At 48.6% G+C, this 18131-nt stretch overlaps 5 protein-coding genes across 5 annotated transcripts; 3 read left to right on the top strand and 2 right to left on the bottom strand.

Moving 5' to 3' along the window:
- Positions 1 to 384: 384 nt before the first annotated feature.
- Positions 385 to 2332, bottom strand: FTJAE_793 (cholinesterase; the record flags this gene model as incomplete). The annotated part of the gene is made up of 3 exons (XM_037354694.1): positions 385 to 1109; positions 1162 to 2107; positions 2156 to 2332. The coding sequence occupies 3 exons, from the start codon at positions 2330 to 2332 to the stop codon at positions 385 to 387; spliced, it is 1848 nt and encodes a 615-aa protein (XP_037212091.1).
- A 2435-nt stretch (positions 2333 to 4767) lies between these two features.
- On the top strand, positions 4768 to 9525 carry FTJAE_792 (heterokaryon incompatibility (het-6OR allele); the record flags this gene model as incomplete). Its single annotated transcript, XM_037354683.1, has 7 exons — positions 4768 to 5196; positions 5245 to 5398; positions 5447 to 5801; positions 5849 to 6405; positions 6458 to 6591; positions 6642 to 7205; positions 7405 to 9525. 7 exons carry the CDS (start codon positions 4768 to 4770, stop codon positions 9523 to 9525), a joined length of 4314 nt encoding a protein of 1437 aa, XP_037212090.1.
- Positions 9526 to 9948: 423 nt separating this feature from the next.
- Positions 9949 to 11407, top strand: FTJAE_791 (P450 monooxygenase; the record flags this gene model as incomplete). The annotated part of the gene is made up of 3 exons (XM_037354672.1): positions 9949 to 10134; positions 10185 to 10566; positions 10614 to 11407. 3 exons carry the CDS (start codon positions 9949 to 9951, stop codon positions 11405 to 11407), a joined length of 1362 nt encoding a protein of 453 aa, XP_037212089.1.
- Positions 11408 to 12353: 946 nt separating this feature from the next.
- FTJAE_790 (PRTase) lies at positions 12354 to 14368 on the top strand (the record flags this gene model as incomplete). The annotated part of the gene is made up of 2 exons (XM_037354661.1): positions 12354 to 12559; positions 12631 to 14368. 2 exons carry the CDS (start codon positions 12354 to 12356, stop codon positions 14366 to 14368), a joined length of 1944 nt encoding a protein of 647 aa, XP_037212088.1.
- A 323-nt stretch (positions 14369 to 14691) lies between these two features.
- On the bottom strand, positions 14692 to 17382 carry FTJAE_789 (uncharacterized protein; the record flags this gene model as incomplete). The annotated part of the gene is made up of 2 exons (XM_037354649.1): positions 14692 to 17242; positions 17291 to 17382. The coding sequence occupies 2 exons, from the start codon at positions 17380 to 17382 to the stop codon at positions 14692 to 14694; spliced, it is 2643 nt and encodes an 880-aa protein (XP_037212087.1).
- Positions 17383 to 18131: the final 749 nt, after the last annotated feature.

The raw sequence follows: 18131 nt of genomic DNA, 5'->3' as shown, positions 1-18131 counted from the left end.
TTAGCGAGGCATATTAAGCTACTACACTAAAAAATCCTATTTAACTTTAGCTTTTAGAAGGCAATATACGTATAGCCTTAATAAGATAAGCCTCTTAATTAAAAGCAGAATAATATGCTTTTATAATAACTTAATCAGGAATCTTATTAACAGCTGCTGGAGGTATAAGAAGCCGTCCTGATCCCTCATTGCTAGAGGTTATACTTATGAACGAGTGCGTTTTCACACCCGACTATATGGTAGCGAGGGATCCTATATTTCTTCAACATGTTCAATTTACATTCTGGCGGTGTCGTCTCACAGGCAGACTCTCCCATGGGCTTCTCCACCCTTGCAAGTAATGAACGCGCTTGGGATTCCGTGATAACTTGGCCTTCAGTAGTATCAAAGCTCTTCCTGGACATCCGTATCCACATCAGCATCCCCAATTTGTCCTGTCGGATGCATGATATCGTTCGCTATCTTCCTCCAAAAGTCACAGGTGGCCTTTGAGTTCTGGTCATCATTGCTTAGTGACCATCCGCTCGAATTGGGCTTCATGACATCAGAGAAGAGTGGCCCCGATCGATTGACAACTGGCCATCCGGTGTTTCCTGTGCCATTAGTATTACCATAAACAGCGAACGACGAAAGGTATTCCAAGAAGGTCTTTATCACAGTTGAGTTCAATGCTTTAGCCAATTTCTTTGCTTCCTCTTTGGGATAATCAAATCCTTTCTCAAGCATAACTGCGATCTGTCCGGGGAAATCCACATTACCAAATAGCGGTATGAGATCAGTCGCGTGAAAGGCATAACTGTCGTTGGGAAAGCCGTAATTCATAGCGTAAGCCTGCTGGGGATACGCATCGATGAGATCTCTGGTGTTGCACGTGAAAGATGCGTCCCGAATGATGTCGTGAAGACAATTTTTGTAGTTTCCATCGTAATTCTTGTCACAGTCATAATATTCTACAATCTCCGTTCTCAAGGGAGCTAGCTTCTCGCCTGGAAGGAAGTTGGTTAAGAATCCGTAGAAGGCTTCCTTAGTAGTGACATTTGGAGTAAAAGACTGAGCATCGTTCGCGCAGTGGGAAACGAGCGCAGATTTAATCCCAGGCCAAGATTTGTCTGGATAAAAGGGTTAGCATCACCGAAAATATAAATATAAGGCATTGCTTACTTTCCGCAAAAGCAAGAGTAGGGATCGTCTTGATCCAAATGTTGTCCACTGCAGGCCCGACGGGGAAAAGCCCAGTCTGGTTGACGTTCCGGAAAAGGTTCACATTCGCCAGTGCCAACTTTTCTAATGAAAATGATGGGTCTCTGATACATTCGATATCGTATGGGGCGTGGCATCCGAGGGACTCTGAGAAAGTCTGGTATATCTGATCAAGCTGGCCACCGGGAGAGTTATCCCATGCCCATTCAAAGGCAGGACTTTGGGTAAGAAATCGAGTGAACAGAGGATCTTCGTCTCCATCGTTCCGGATGAGGTGATGAAGAATAGAACCACCACCAGCTGACTCTCCCCAAGCACTGACGGTCTTGTTATCACCATGGACCTGGCCGATGTACTTTTGAACCCATCTCAGTAACAGGTTCTGGTCGTATAAACCGGCGTTAGGGAGGCCATTCTTCTCCATGTGTGAACCAGCTAACCACCCGAAAGCCCCGAGGCGATAGTTTCCCGCCACAACAATAGTGGAGTAATTGGAGGCTTCTATGAGAGACTTCCCATTGTAGAGAGGACCGTTCAAAAGTTTCAAGACCTTCATTCTCTTTGTACCAAATGCATATGCCCCTCCGTAGAACCATACGGTTACAGGGAGTAGCTGGGCACTGGCCTCTTCGAATACTCGCTTCGGAACATAGACATCCAGGAAAAGGCAGTCTTCAGTTCCGGTCCAGGTTGTAGCCTTGAGAGGATGCGACGTGTCCGGATTAAGGTCCTGGGAAGGATAGCCCATGGGATATTTACCGCCAGCCTTCTTCTTGAGCACGGATGGATCGATCTGGAGACAATCTGTCGTCACGAAGGGGGTTTTGGGGTCCTTCTTTTTTGGAAAATCGGACGGGCCAAAACGGATGGGCTTGGCTCCGAAGCGGACATTCTCGAATAAATAGATCTGTAGGTAATTAGCAGGATTCGTGTATTATCCTGGTCCATTTCGCACCTTGTCGTCCCAAAGAAGGGGCTTGGCTTTATATGACCCCCAAGGTAGATCCAGAGTCGGAAGAGCTACTGCTGCTTGAGTAATAGGAACAAGGCTCAAGGAGCCGAGCAAGAGGATTTTCAAATTCATAGCTGTAAAATTCTTGGTATCATATGGAGTGTTTGCTTGTGAATGCATTGGGTTGCTGGCATTCTTAAGCCCATCGCATAATGGTACGTTCTTTTAATTCAGCTCTCCACAAACCGATATCACATTCCACTAGTGTGTGATGGGCGATTGCCACATAGCCACACGGTAACATTAGCAGCTGAACTGGAGCAATATTTGACTAAAGCGGGTGTGGCACGAAATTTCAGGCTAGAGCGCGGGGAAGTCTGGATTGAGATCAGGCCATATTGAGGATGAGGTCTACGAGGACTTGACTTGTCACACCCGATTCGAGTGCCTAAGTTTATTATCTCTTCCGGCGGTGACAGATCGGATCCATCAGTAGTAGACCCCCATTCTACGAGGTTGGTAAGAGACTACTATATCAGCTTCGAGCAAGGCGGGATCGACACGGAATTATGAGGGAGAAAAGAAGCGACACATTCTAGATTGTCTCAGAGCTCATGCATCAGTGAGGCGCGTTGGAAGAAGATCATGTTTATATCTGACGGAGATAAGGGCGCTGTACGGATATTGTGGTGGACACTGCTTAAAAGTTGATCTAAATGACCTGTGACTAGTTCGGATTATTGACGCAAAGGACCGAGTGTACAGTATTCAGGTGCAGATCGTTGACATCCCTCGATACATAAATCCTGGAGCCTTTGCAGTCCTTCTTCCTGGAAGAAAATTGGTATTAGTAAATCAAATGCAAACCAACATTAATCTTACTGGTATAAGTAGCAGAAAGTCTTGCTACGAAGATGGATGCTGTTGACCTTGAACTTGCTACTAGAAAATTAGTAAAGCCAGGTACGTCATTGACACAAAACATACCTGGAGCCAACATTGCCGCATTTGTAGCCGTGAACGTCTTCGTGCGACCCTTTGAGGTTTCTCTGATCATAAACCCGCGCCTGCTAACATCAGTTATACGTTAACAAGCCAATGTATAATAAACTTGCGGTAATAACATCCGCTGCTGTAGCAACGACTGCGAGATAAGAAATGAGTGCGATGATTTGCATGGCAGTTGTGTGAAATAGCACCACTAGTAAGATGACTTGAACGGAAGCAGGATAATTTTAAGAGAAATGGCGAGGCTATAGGGACATTTATGAGATCCTTACGGCAAGGGCTGAAAGCCAGCGCTCAATATTCCGAACATGGGTCGCGGCGAATACCTGCCGAGCATCTAATCATGCCACTGGAAGCAAAGAATAAGCGCTGTGGCGTGAGAAGATCTGCAAAGCTAGCCTAATTTCACATAAGCTCGTGGGTATTTTTCAGGCCATGCTACGCTGCTCTTATCTGAAACGACTTGCTTCTTATCGGATTATGCTAAGCTTCATTCATTATCGCTCTCGTGGCGGAAATCTTCCGCTATCTCAAACCGCGCGAGCTTACAGCGTACCCGTTGGTTCAAAGGGCTTTGCTCACCCAATCATGCCATGGAGCTACCCCTCACTCCTTATAAGCTTCGTCTTCGCCTGACTTGAGGTATCTCAAAATGTGGCTGCTGCTTTCCAACAGCCACTTACAGCGGGGGGCTGGACACCATGTAAACAGGTTTATCCAGCTGATTCGCAACCTCTACCCGCTTCATGCAATTAGAGCAATTATCCAAGACTCTGGGGTCAATATCAGAACTGTCATACCTGAGTATCATTGTTCTATGGAAATATTTGAATTTATTCAACAGCCTTTCTATAGAACTAAGGCTCGTGGTGTAAGGAGTAAGATGAGGCAGCGCAAGGCGATGCACCCTAGATCACGCGCTGGTAGCCGATAACAACGCCATGCATTGATAAGAACTCAAAATGGCACTCTGAAGCATTCCATTCAAGTAGATCTGGTGAGGCTGAAAGATGATCATGCTCGCACTTCGTACAGCTGAGAGAAAACTGGAACGCTAACACTTACTGTCTCACTTGTCTCTAGGGCGCGATAAAGGTTCCCCGCTTCAGTAGTTAGGAAATCCCAAACGTTTGCGATAGTGTCAGCCAGCCACATCCGGGTCTCGAACAGACGATGAACGCCAAATCTCACAGGCGTCAAGCTGCCCCTCCCACATCTGATATGCATATCACGCCTCGATCAGATTCGCGAGCCAGTAGGATACAGCTCCGCTTGAGATAAACTTAAGTAGCCAATAGAAATTGTTGGTCTGCACCCTCCTTCAGTGATACCGATCTTATCACATTTCTGATTTTCGTACTTGTTCCTATCAGATCCTCATCCCCGCAGATCTAGGCCCGGGCCTTTCGCCGCTATTGATATGGCCCACCTTTGAGGCTAACCCGTCGTTCAGCTAGAATGATCAAGCTGAAAAAGAGAGATATTCTCGCAATTGAATGGGAAAAGGCCATGAATATAAGTATTGTGCGCCCTGCCCACCAATGGTGCTCAAGAGACAAAAATTACCTCAATTTATTCTATAGTTGACCAGAGCATTAAGCATCACCATGTCGACAGCCACGCAAACTCCTCCACCGTCTGAAAGGACACTGCAAGAGAAGATCGAGCACCTCGGTGATCTCGTTAGAGACCCCGAATCTGACTTGGGCTCCGATGAATTGCCCCATCTTCCTGAGCTCATTGATGATTGGTACAATACCGATGTCGATGTCAGCAAGGAAGAGTTCCACCAAAGAATTCTGCGAGTCTTTAAGGATTCCAAGCATGAGCAGGTATACAATGGTGTTATGAACCAATTTCCTAGTGAAATGCGAGAAGTTCTTGAGGCTTTCATCGAAGGTGATAAGACTGCTGATGAAGCTGGAAAAGCTATCAAGGAGGTTGCACCGTTAGAGCTTGAGGCGTCAAGTACTAGCTCTCATCTTCAGGCCTTTTCTATGATGGCACAGCAGGTGACTCCTCCTACTAAAACCAAGGTCCGTATTCTTCTGCATAGTTGCGGGTTTTCCATCTAACATCCGCAGGGCAAGGAAACGAAGGACTTGACCTTTCAGAATTGGGGCCGCACCGTCAAGAATACGCCCACGGTCACGTATTACCCCGAAACTGTCGCCGAGATTATCGAGATTGTTCGTGACGCTGTCGCCAAGAACAAGGGCATTCGTGTCGCCGGTTTCCGTGAGCTTTCCAGTCCGACCAAACACCCTCTCAACTGACCGTAATCAGGGCACTCATGGGCACCCGTTTTCGGGAGGAGCAACAAGGCTGGCCAGTCTACTAATGGCGATGTACTGATCTCTACTCTGACTGAGACCAACGCAAGCAGATTGCCCAACCTCACTTCAGTTCCGACCAACCTTTTTCAGCCCAAGGACACGGAGCTCAACGCGATCAATGTCATCACGGACCCTAAATTTGTCGGAGCTCCGGCTCTGAAGAATGGCAGGAAGTATGTTCAGGTGGGAACGGCGACTACGAATGAAAAGTTCCGACGGTGGTGCATCAACACGGGAAATGTCACTTTGCCCATGAACATCATTGAGGTCGAGATTACTTTTGGTGGCAGCAATGCTACAATTTGGTGAGTTCTTAACTGCAGACTATCGCCATTAGAACTAACGGTAGTAGTCACGGCGCGGGTATTAACAACCCAACCTTGAGCGACCTTGTCCGACGAATCGACTACATCGACGTCAACGGCCAAGAACGTTTCGTCAACATGTCCGACCCCACGCTTCTCAAGGCGGCAAGTGGCTGCTTCGGTCTTCTCGGCGTCGTCACCTACATCACCTTTGAATGCGACGCCATGTGCACCGCCGTCATGCGTCCCGTCAAACTCGACGTTATCGACGCTATCCCCCCACCGCCTGAGATGAAAGACTCAGATATCCCCGCTGCCCTTCGCCAAAAGCGCACACAGGCTCAAAAGGATGATGCGCTTCGTGAGTTTGAGCGCCGTGCGAATGAGGACTTTTATGCAGAGTGGTTCTGGTTTCCTTACTCGCAGCAGGTCTGGGTTAATACCTGGAAGACAGATACTGACACCAAGAACGTGGTTAACTATCCCAGTAATGCAAAGACTTTGTATCAGGTTGCCAGCACGGCGATTATGAACATGGCTCAAGAGATTGGCAAGCATATACATGCCTTACAGGTTGCGCCTCAGACGCAGACTTCACTCCTTTGTAAGTTTGAGTCATCTACTTCGGAAATAAAAACACTAACATGACACAATAGCTTGGCTCGCAGTGAAGAACTTTGACGATGTCAAGGGAACCAACAAATCCATCAGAACCCTGCTACCTAATGCGCTTCACTTCCAGCGCGGCGTTCAGAACATCCGAGTCCGCAATCTGGAAGTCGAGATGGCTGTAAGTCTTTCGACCCTTGATGCCCATCCAGTAACTAATGTCGCTATCAGCTTGACTCAAAGAAAGGCAAGCCTAATGAGAGAGACTACACCAACGTGAGACGTGCCTGGTGGGACGTCATAAAGACATGCTACGCCAACGCCAAAACATCTCCTATGCGCATGCCAATGGAGATGCGAATAATGGGTTCCAGCGAAGTAACCCTCGCGCCACAGCGCGGTAATAGACTTGGAACATGCGCCATCGGCATTCTGACTCTTGAGGCTGTATCCGATATATGGGTCCCTTATGCGCAACAGGTCCTTGACAAGTGGACGAGCTACAAGACGAATGATGGCAAACCCGTGGTGGTGAAGCCTCATTGGGCAAAGGAATGGTACATGTACAAGGTTGGTGGTAAGCCTTGGATGGAGAAGCTGGTCAAGGAGGATTATAAGGAGGAGATCGCAGAGTTTCAGACGCTGATGGCCGCTATTGGCAAGAAGCATGGTTGGACGCTTGGGGATATCAAGAGGACGTTTTCTAACGATGTCCTTGATAATACCTTCCTGGGCGGCGTTGCTATCTCTAAACCACAGCAGGTTGCTAAGCCGGAGAAGATGGTTCAGGTTCAGGTGCATGAAGTTCCAGCGGATGCAGTCTCACAGGTATCAGTTTGAGCAGCAGCCATCAAATAACAAACTAGAAATCACATTATCTCTGCACGTTGCCCAAAGAAGGAATACCCTTAGGTTAACCTCTTACGTCAAATTCGATCTTGACATCCAAGGTGAGGGATTAGCCAGCGCCAAACACTACCTGGCCTGATTCTAGCTATCATCAGCCCAAAGGTTTCCAACACCACCCGCTCAAGCATCCCACCAAGATCTCGTCCCCAAGGCTTACTATCAGTCTGTAGTCATGTTTCCATATGATAGCACAGGCACTGGAGGCTCTCTCGGCCCAACGCAAATCCGCCTTCTGCATCTATTTCCAGCAAAAATTAGCAAAAATCCGATTGAGTGCCGACTCGAAGTTGTCGCATTCGAAGAAAACCCAGTGTATGAGGCTCTTTCGTATTGCTGGGGCGACAGTACTCAGCTTCAGGGGATAAAATGTAACGATGAGGCATTTCAGGTCACCGAAAATCTTTTCTCCGCCCTGCAGCACTTGAGGAACAAGGGTACCGAGCGAACACTATGGATCGACGCCATTTGCATCAACCAGAATGATCTGGAGGAACGCCAATCCCAAGTTAAACTTATGAAAGACATATATACCAAATCCGAAAAGGTCGTTATCTGGTTAGGTCCCGACCCCGCCTCCGATGGAGTTAACCACTTGTTCGAAATGCTGCAAACGATTCCAAATCTTCCTGACCCTCAGCTGAGCAAAAGAGAGAGAATATTCTTCGAGATGAACGTGTTTGATGCTGATCGCTGGCGTCAAGATGAGGAGACGGTTTCCTCCAAAGTCTCGGATCGTATCAAGAAGGATTTCGTTATACCTCAAGAGGCCAAAAAGGGCGCAATTGCTGTGTTGACAAGACCTTGGTGGACAAGGATTTGGACCGTTCAGGAGATGGTTCTAGCTCCCTGTGCAATCATTATGTGCGGTCATTTAGCTGCTCCTGCATCAGATGTTCGACGTGCATGCGCGGTTGTTCTTATGCACGCAGTCAATGACGCCTTTGACGTTGGTGATGATGATGATCTACTGAGTTTCGGAGACTTGTTTGATGACCCTAACGGCACATTATATATGGCCAGAATGCGAACACATCCAAGTGTCAGTGCGAAGATGGAGCTTGGAAAGCTGCTCCGGTTTCTTAGATGGTTGAAAGCGAAAGATCCAAGGGACAAGGTATATGGTTCTTTGGGTATCGCCGCGTCAAAATACGGCATTGAGGCTGACTACACCATTTCTGCCGTTGAATGCTATACGCGTGCCACTTTTAGCATCATAAGCGGTAGCCGGTCGGTGGATATCTTTAGCGCTCTGCGAAGGCCGTCCTGCATAGAGTCTACTTTGGCAGACCTGCCATCCTGGGTCCCTGACTGGAGTTACGACTTCTCTAGTGTTCCCAATAAGGAAAAGGGACCATCGGCTATCAATAATCCTATCATGAGAGAAAACGTTCGTACCCCGATGATGCTAGAAATGGCGGGTGCGTTTCCCGAATGGAAGGCATCTGGATCCAACATGCCCTTCACTGTAGGGCTTTCAAGCGATGGGAAAACACTGATCCTGAGAGGCATGATACTGAATGAGTTAGATCGCGTTGGGGAAAAGCTCGAATACCCTTGGCCGGGCCCTGAACTACAATCCGACAGCGTCATCATGGACTCGATTCACGATTTCAAGAGAAGTTGGAGAATCTATAGGTCTATCGGAGCCGCCATGGACACTATAAAAGGCTGGCAAGATCTGGCTTTCGAAAATCAGAACCTACGAACAATGTCCGGAGAAACCCGAATGGACGCTTTCCTCACAACATTATTAAGCAATCGGATTCGTCTCAGTGCTGATGGACGAAAAGTCCTGGATCATCTTGAGAAGAGCATAGGAACTAGCTTCAAGATGAATAGTAGCAGTACTATTATGAATCAACTTCGTCTCCCAACATTGGCACCGAAACTGTATCACAGACTGCTGGGATTCGGAAAGATATGCAGTATCGACGACAGCGAAATTCTCTCGTTCGGGAAGTCTTTCACCGACGTGCAATTGGCTTTTGACCAAAGAATGGCGACGACAGGATCAGGATATCTCTGCATGGTTCCTTGGTCTGCTCGAGCTGGTGATCGGATTGCGCTGTTTGGAGGCGGAAGGACGCCGTATGTACTCAGGAAGGTGGGGCAGAGATGGAAGATTCTGGGGGACTGTTACGTTCATGGCATCATGTCCGGCGAGGCATGGAGTGATGATGAGTGTGTTGATATTGCGATTATCTGATCAAATGACAAAATCCTCCACTGTATTCCCTTCCACGTCTAGACACGATTCTCAAGTGATGAGGCAACCTGGAGAGCGGCATTCATGCTCACTCGACGACACAAAGTCTACATAACTTGAATCAAGCGCATCTCGATTTCACGATTCACTACAGTCTAGGGCCTTAGATAGAACTTGATCTAGACGCTGAGTCGCATGCCCTGAAACCATGCAGTGAACATCCATGCGTGATCAAGTCGAATAACATATGAACAAGAAGCGAGTTAGAAGCAGACACATGAGCGAGTCTGCTGTCGTGAAACGTGACCATCAGAGTCTAGTCCTCACGCAGTGATGCCATGCTTCTCCGTTCAAGATATAAATCGCCGAGCATCGCCATTGAACATGGTGATCATAGCGACATTTTTAGCTGCTCGACTCAAAATGATTTCTCTCTGGATCTTCTTTCTCGCCATTTTTGTCTGGCGTCTTCACGTCTCATACAACCACTTCTCCAAAGTTCCTTATGCGGTACCCTGGTGCCCACGCGGACGATTTACTCCGTATCTCGTTACACAGATCGTAGGAATCTGGAACATTCCAAGTGTTATGAACAAAGCTTATCAGGATGTATGCGCGCTGAACAACCACTGTTTTATCCTTCATGCTGATGTTTGTAGTACAACAAAAAAGGCTCTGTTTGTGTGATCGCTCTACCGTTTAGTGGTCCAGAGATTCTGCTACCTCGGAATCTTATTCGGTGGATGACCACACAGAATGACAAGATCCTTAGCCCGATTCCTGTGCAACATGAGGTCGTTGGGGCCAAGTACGCGTTTCTGAACTCCTCGGTTCAGAAGGACTTTGCGGTGTACGATATTCTTCGGGCGCAGTTGAATCGACATCTTCCGAGATTGATACCCAAGATTGCTGAGGAGTTGGCTGCCTCGATAGATGGGACGTTTGGATTAAATACAGAGTGGATTCAAGTTCAGGTATACACGCTTGTTCGGAGGGTGACGGCAAGAATCACAACTTGGTTGCTGCTTGGCGGCATACTCAGTAAGCAAGTTTCCATACTGCAGAAGTTTGCGACTGACAATCACTAGGCCACGATGAGGAGCTTGTTGAGAACCTGTCCAAGTTCTCCGCCAGCGTAATACCCAGTGCTATCGCCCTATCATTCTTCCCTCTATTCCTCCAGCCGTACGCCTCCCGACTCACATCAATCTTCAACCACATCTACATGGCTAGAGCCCTCAAGATCCTTGGTCCCCACATCGAAAAGAGAATCATCGCCGTCGAAGACGACCTATTGAGGGACCTCCCTCAAGACGATGTGCTTACTTGGCATATCCACGAAGCACTGCGCAAAAAAGAACCCCGATTCGATATGGCCGACGTCATCGCTTGTCGTGTCTTTGCCACAGTTTTTGCTGCACTCGAATCAACAACACTGACAATGACATGTGCTCTCTTTAATGTTTGCGCAAGCGACCCTTCCACGCAGGTTTGCCAATCTTTGGAAGAAGAAGCAGTTGGTGTTTTCCCCGCAAACATGGATCAAACAAGTTTGAATGACCTCCATGTTGCGGACAGTGTTATCAAGGAAACATTTCGGCTTAATACTGCAATCAAAGCACTTTCGGTGGAGGTTATGCAGGAAGGTGGTCTAACAATTGAGGATCGTATGGTTCATCTGCCTCAACGCGCTCTCGTGAGTATTTCCGCTTGGGGTATTCACCATGGCGAGGATATATATCCCAATGCGTATGCCTTCGACCCATTTCGATTCGTGCTGTGGCATGGGCAGGGTGGTGAGGAGGATGTTAAGACCCCTCTCTCGACACTCCTTCGGAGAATTACATCACATTTGGGATTGGAAAGCACTCTTGTCCTGTAAGACAGTTTGCAGCTGTTGTTACAAAATTGTTTCTTGCGTATTTAGCGATGAACTATGATCTAGAGGAAGTGCATGAGAAGCCTCGTTTCTTGAGTTTGGGACACCTTCCTGTGCCTCCAATGAGAGCGAAGCTGAGGGTCCGGAGGAAGGCAAATCGTGTTAAATCTGAGGCTGGCAATCGAGTTTAAAGTTCTCCTGCATAATGCATTTGTCTCGCTTATTTGGGTGTTCTTATAGGCCATTGCGGATGTGATGCCAGGGACAGCGAGAAAACTTAGGACCCAGATCCTAAGGAACGAAAAGACTTGTGTAGGTTTAGCATATCCTCGTATGCCTTCTGACCAGTGGAGTCTGGCGCGCTAAGTTTCCTCGCTGCCTAGGGATAATGGCAATGTTTCACTTGCAAAACGGTGTAAGGCTTGATGCCTAGAGGCGACAAACTGTGGGCGAGCTCAATTTCGATCCAGTCATTGTTGTAATGGGGCTTTTCGATACACTTTTCTCTGTTTTCTAAATAATCAAGGGTATCGGAGAATTAATTGTCTATTGTGGTATGGCTCCATGCAGTTTGAGTGACCAGTGGGCCTCCCGCATTCACATTGCTTCTTGATCCTCCTAATAGGATAACATAAACCAAGCCAAGAGATATCAATTATATAACTAAGTAATAGAATAGAAATAGAATAGCTTCCTTCCTTTACTATCTCTATCTTCCCTCCTTCACTCTCTCTATTATTCTTCTTTCCTTCTTTCTTCCTTCTCTCTTCCTTCTCTATCCTTCTCTATCCCTCCCCAAACTTAGACTCTTACCTATCATAACCGTTCAACTGCATCTCAACATACAGAAGCATCTTTACAAGATAGTATTTTACAAGTCCCCATCCTCATACATAGTCGGTGATCCCGTGAACCCAGGTTAGTTGTCGTTCATCTTCACCAACTTCCCATGCGCCAAATCCACATATCAAATCCAGCACGACCAATAGTCCTCGGCATCTACGGCATTCCAGGCTCCGGAAAGTCTTTCATCCTCGAGTACCTGCGCAAAGAACTGGGTGAGGAAGAATTCGCATTCTTCGAAGGCTCTGAAGTTATTGCCTCTCTCGTCCCCGGGGGCCTTGCCGAATTTCACAAACTCGATGAGCACGAAAAGTATGAATTTCGCGTCAAATCCATCAATAACATCACAGCCGTCGAGTCGCTGTTGTGACTGGACACTGTAGCTTCTGGTCCAAGGAGAAGGATAGACCCGAAGATATCCTCACAGGCGATGACTGGGAAACGTTCACCCATATCATCTACCTTAGACCTGACGAGCAGACCATCATGTCAAACATCGAGAGCGATAAGAAGGACAGATCTTGCATGTCCGGTTTGACGGAGGAGAATTTGGGTTATTGGCAAAGCCATGAAATCTATCAGCTGCGAGACAGATGCTCGGAGAATCATATTCTCTTTGCTAACATCCAGTCGCCCATGCCCCGGGATGTCCTGCTCCATGTTCGAGACTTCAAAAAGCCGGCGACAGCTGAAGCAAACATCGCAGAGGTGACAAAGCGACTTGACGAGATCGTTGCTTTGCACGACAGCAAAGAACTTCAGACATTCCTAGTCTTTGATGCTGACAAAACCTTGTCGGCCGAAGATGGTGGCCGTCTCTTCATGCGCGAGGTGGAGGGAGACGATTGGGGAATTGGCGGCGATCTCGTGAGCGATATCTTCCGTGGTCCGATGGGCTACTCGGATGCTGCGTTCCGCCAGGCGACCTTGCTTCTGGAACAGAAATGCACTGATGAGGTGTTCGAAGAGCACTGCAACACGGTGTCAGCGTCCGTCCCCCTACGCTTCGAGTTCATGTCTCTCTTGAGCCTCGTCGCACAGAAGAAACACATTGGCGCTGTCGTTGTGACCTGTGGCGTGGGGCGTCTATGGACCAAGATCTTGGAACGCGCCGGCCTCGCCGACTGTGTCAAAGTGATTGGTGGTGGGAGATTCTCGAGTGGTTACATCGTCACTCCTGATGTCAAGGCTGCTGTTGTGTCGCACCTCAGAGACAAACATGAGCTCTACGTCTGGGCTTTTGGCGACAGTCCTTTGGACATCCCCATGCTTTTGGAGGCGTACCAAGCGATTGTTGTTGTCGGCGAAAAGGACAAGAGAAGCAAGACTATGGATGAAGAATTGGACAAGGTGATTCGAGACGATCACCTGCGAGCCCGACAGGTCCTCCTGCCGAGTACATCGTCGCCTAGACTTGACACCAACACTCTACCTGTTGCCAGGATTGACGTAGACTTCTTCAAGTCAATTTTCGATCGCCGTCCCGATCGCCAGCCTCTCAAGCTCTCCCATGCTACCGATAAAGCCGCCGCTAAACTCCTCATTTCTCCCATGCGCGACGCCGCAGTGTTTGGCCCAATGCTACGACAAGCGCATGCCAATGTCGGACGATATCTCGCCATCGAGTATTTATCCGAGCTCATCGGTCTCGAAGACTACGCCTTTCCCCACGTACAGGGCCATAACACGACGGGCTATTATCTCTGCAATGAAGCCGCCACTTCGATCATCGCTTTGATGTGTGGCGGTGAACCGATGGCATTCGGCGTTAGCGAAGTGTTCCCACAAGCGATGTTCATTCATGCCTCTAGCGCTGAAGACGTGAAGATGCATCATGTCCAGGGACAGTCGAATGTGATCTTGGTGGACTCTGTGGTCAACAGCGGCAAGAGCGTGATTGAGTTCATCAAGCGTGTTGTCCGCCTTGAGCCCGACATCAACATTACAGTCGTGGCTGGTGTAGTGCAGGCTGAAGCGATCGCTGAAGGTCATCTATTCGCGAAGGTGATGAGACGACACGGCGCTGGATTGATTGCGCTCCGAGTTTCGGAGAACAAGTTTACTGGGACGAAGACGACGGACACTGGGAATCGGCTGTTCAACACAACTCACTTGGCTTAGGCTTATATGACATCTTGACGCTCAGGTCTCTCTAGGCTAGAGACAGGCAGTAGTATTTGGCGATACAGGTCACAAGAAATTGAAGAATATTTGACATTATCTAATTGAAAGATAATGCTTCCACCTCCATGACCCATCGCCATCCTCCTCACAAAAGTCTTAACCCTCATTGTTACAGTTCGTACAATAGTCCATAACAACCTTACACGAGTTCGACAGCTCAATATGTCCACACATCCAAATGTTGTCATTGCTCTTAGCATTCTCACGTCTGCATCCAAAGTTAGTAAACAACCCATTCTTAATGACTAGGGAAGGGCAACTTACGCTTCTTTGATGAGCTTACCGCTCATACCAATACCATAGTCATCACAGCTAAACTTGGCAATACAAGCAGCCTGTCCCATAGACATGACCATCAAAAGACCCTTCTTGGATCGGCTGTAGCGCGTAGTGTAACCAGTGTAGATAGTATCGTCATCGAATTCACCGATGGCACGGTCACATGCGTCGCCGAGACCAGACTTGGAGAGACCATCGCTTGTACCGCACTGTCCCGAACCATCATTGTCGACGTGGGTTTGTGTAGGGACTGGTGTAGCGATGGTCTTGACCTCGCCGATACCATTGGAGAAGGTAGCTGTTACATCCTTGTACACCTGTCCATACGCAAGAGTGTAAGCAGTCCAGGCGAGGACGGTTCCATCAATGGTCTTGGTAAGAGGTTCGTTGATGGGTGCTTGGGTAGGAGGGGGAGCTTCGGTGGCGGGATCGACCTTGGAAGGATACTCGGTGTATGCTTCACACTTGTTGTCGATGAGTGTAGCTGTTGCGACGTACTGCTTGCCCGAGACGGTGGTGGAGCATTGACAGTAGGCTGATGTTACACGGGGACCACCGTAGATGCCGCAGGGGTAGTATGTGCGCACTGGAGCGGTGGTGATGTCCTCGGTTGAGCCGGAAGTGATGGTGTTGGTGGTTTGGTCGGAGGGACGGGTTGTTGTGAGGAGAGTGCTGGGTCTTGTGGTAGCGGGGCCTGAAGTGTCAGTCTCATCAGCCTTGGTGGTCTCTTCCGTTTTGACGGTTTGATCAGCAGTGCTGGTCTCATCGACAGGCTTGGTAGAGGTCTCTTGGACAGAAGTCTCGGGTACGGTTGTAGACTCAGGACCCTGGTTGGAGGTAGTCACATCAGTAGCTTCAGTCGAAGTTGGTACCGCAGAAGTGCCAGTCTCGGATGCTCCAGCAGAGGTGTCGCTACCAGTAGCACCGTCACCGCTGGTGGGAGGCAGAGCAATTGACGTCTTAGGTTGTGTATCAGAAGCAGCAGCGATACTGGTAGTCTCCCTCATCTTACAAGACCCAGTAGTCTCCGTCGTCTCAGCAGAAGTCGTAGTCTCAGCCTCAGTAGACGTAGGCTTCTCAGTGGTGCTAGCCTCAGTCTTGGTCTCCTCAGTCTTTGACTCTTCCTCTTCAGTCTTAGACTCCTGCTTCTCAGTCTTGGACTGATCATCATCATCATCCTCTTCCTCACTCTGATCCTTAAGATCGTTGCTGTTGTTGGTAAGAGTGGTGACAATGGGAGTGACGCCTTCGACAATACCGCCGGTGATCTTGCCAGTGACATCTTCAAGGTTGGAGACGACGCAAGACAAGGTGTTGATGACATTGGAAACGATGTCGAGAAGTCCGCGACGTCGCTTACCGGGACATCCACCAGACTCATTACCGCCAAGATCCTTGATAGCGCCCTTGACACCATCAATCAAGTTGTTAACCTTGTTCAATGTATCTGTCTTGAGGCCATCAGGGTTGTTGGTCCAAGCAACGATGATGGGGATAATGTCGTCGACCTTGGAGTTATACTCTGAGGCAGTGACCTGAGCCTGAGAAGCAGCAGCAGTGGCTTCTTGGGGAGGAGCAGTGACGGGTGCTGAAGGGGCATCACTTGGCTTGTCGCTGGGCTCAGAGGCCTTCTCAGTGGTGCTGGGGATGTCGTTGACGGGGGCTGTGGTGCTAGGAGCATCGGCCTTGTCGGTTGTGGTTTCGGGAGGGGGTACCTCAGCGCTGGTGTCTGTGTGGGGAGGAGGGATGGCAGCGGAGGTAGTGGTCTCAACAGATGCCTGAGCTTGGGTGGTTGTGGTCTCAGGGCCAGGTACGGGAAGATCAGTGGTCGTGTCGACAGGATCAATTGCGTTGCTGGTAGTCTCAGTCCCAACCGGAGCAGCAGAGTCTGTGGTAGTGTCGACAACAGGAGGAGGGACATCGCTAGTAGTCTCTGTTCCAACCGGAGGAAGATCAGTGTTGGTAGTAGTGCCAATTGGCTCAACAGTATCACTGGCAGTGGCTGTCTCGGTCCCTACAGGAGGAAGACCGGTGTCGGTAGTCGTACCAATTGGGTCAACAGCATCGTTGGTAGTAGCTGTCTCAGTGCCAGCAGGAGGAGGGACATCAGTGCTGGCACCAGGAGTGCCAACGACATTGGTCTCCGTGCCAGCTGGAGGGAGCCAGTTCGATGTAGTCTGATCCTCAGTTGTAGTAGGAATGGGGTTCACGACAGGAGCATCAGTGCTGCTCAACCCATCCACATCCACAATAGCTGATGTCTCGGTACCAACAGGCGCAATCTCAGCGCTCGTGGTGCCATCAACAATCTGGCCAATAGTGGTAGGAGTGTCAATCACAGGAGGAGCTCCGGTAGTTGTGTCAATGACAACAGCGCCATTGTTGATAGAAGTCTCAGTGTTGATCACAACAACATCTGAGCTTGTAGTAGGAAGAACGTCAATGGGCGCGACGGCGCTGGTGGTTGTAGAAATGAAGGTATCAGTTGTAGTGGTATCAGTGTTGACGTCTCGCTCATTAAGTTGATAGATTCTATCACTGTTAGCTCCCTCAATTACACCGAAATGGAGGGTCACTTACTGGTAAGGAACGGCAGAAGCAAACTTGGCTCCGATAGACAAAAGAAGGAAACCAACGCCAATTGGCATGGAAGAGTCTGTAGGGCGCAACATAACGAATGAAGAAGCTAGCCCAACCAAGATTTGCGATACTAAAACAATGGGCAAAAGAGTGTCTGTAGGAAACAAAAGACTATAAGTAAAGTAAAGTCCAACAAAGGACTTATTTACAGACAAGCCTCAGCATTAACAGGCTGACTTACATGGATTGTAAGGCATCCCCATAATTCTAAATTACAGGCCCGATCCTTCAGAAGAAACTTCCGAAGGATCTCAGCAAAACAAGCTGTTTACATTAGCGCATCGAAATTTACCTCCGGATGCAGAATGGACTGTGCATCTGCCGAGAGTGTTACGACGCAGAGTGAGATGGTTCATTTCGGGACTCCCTTAATCTCCATCCTTCGGAATCCTTATTACAGGGCTGTAAGGCTCCATCCCGTGCGCTTATCGGGGGCTGTTAGTGGGTGGCCCGCTGTTGTTCTAGGGCTGAGCTTGCTCCACTGGGGTAAATAAGCAGGGGACTTGGGGAATCGCATGCCCTCATTGGTATGATCGGGATCTGCCTTGTAACATTGTTTATTATAGATCCATTTATTTCATGCGTTGGATTTGATCTATATGTCATCGTTGCAATAGGATTCAGTGCATGTAAGAAGCAAGGCCGATAGGCGATCGCAATACGACCGCTAAACCTCATCCCCATTGTCATTCTGTATGATTCACCATCCTGACGCTCAAGGCCCTCTGCGGAACGTGCAAAGCTCAGCCCCCAATCTCAGCACGTTTCAACTAAAATCTCA

This window comes from Fusarium tjaetaba (assembly GCF_013396195.1).
Source record: "Fusarium tjaetaba strain NRRL 66243 chromosome Unknown NRRL66243_c0000019, whole genome shotgun sequence".
Classification (NCBI taxonomy): Eukaryota; Fungi; Ascomycota; class Sordariomycetes; order Hypocreales; family Nectriaceae; genus Fusarium; species Fusarium tjaetaba.
This window is presented reverse-complemented; position numbering and strand designations above follow the sequence as displayed.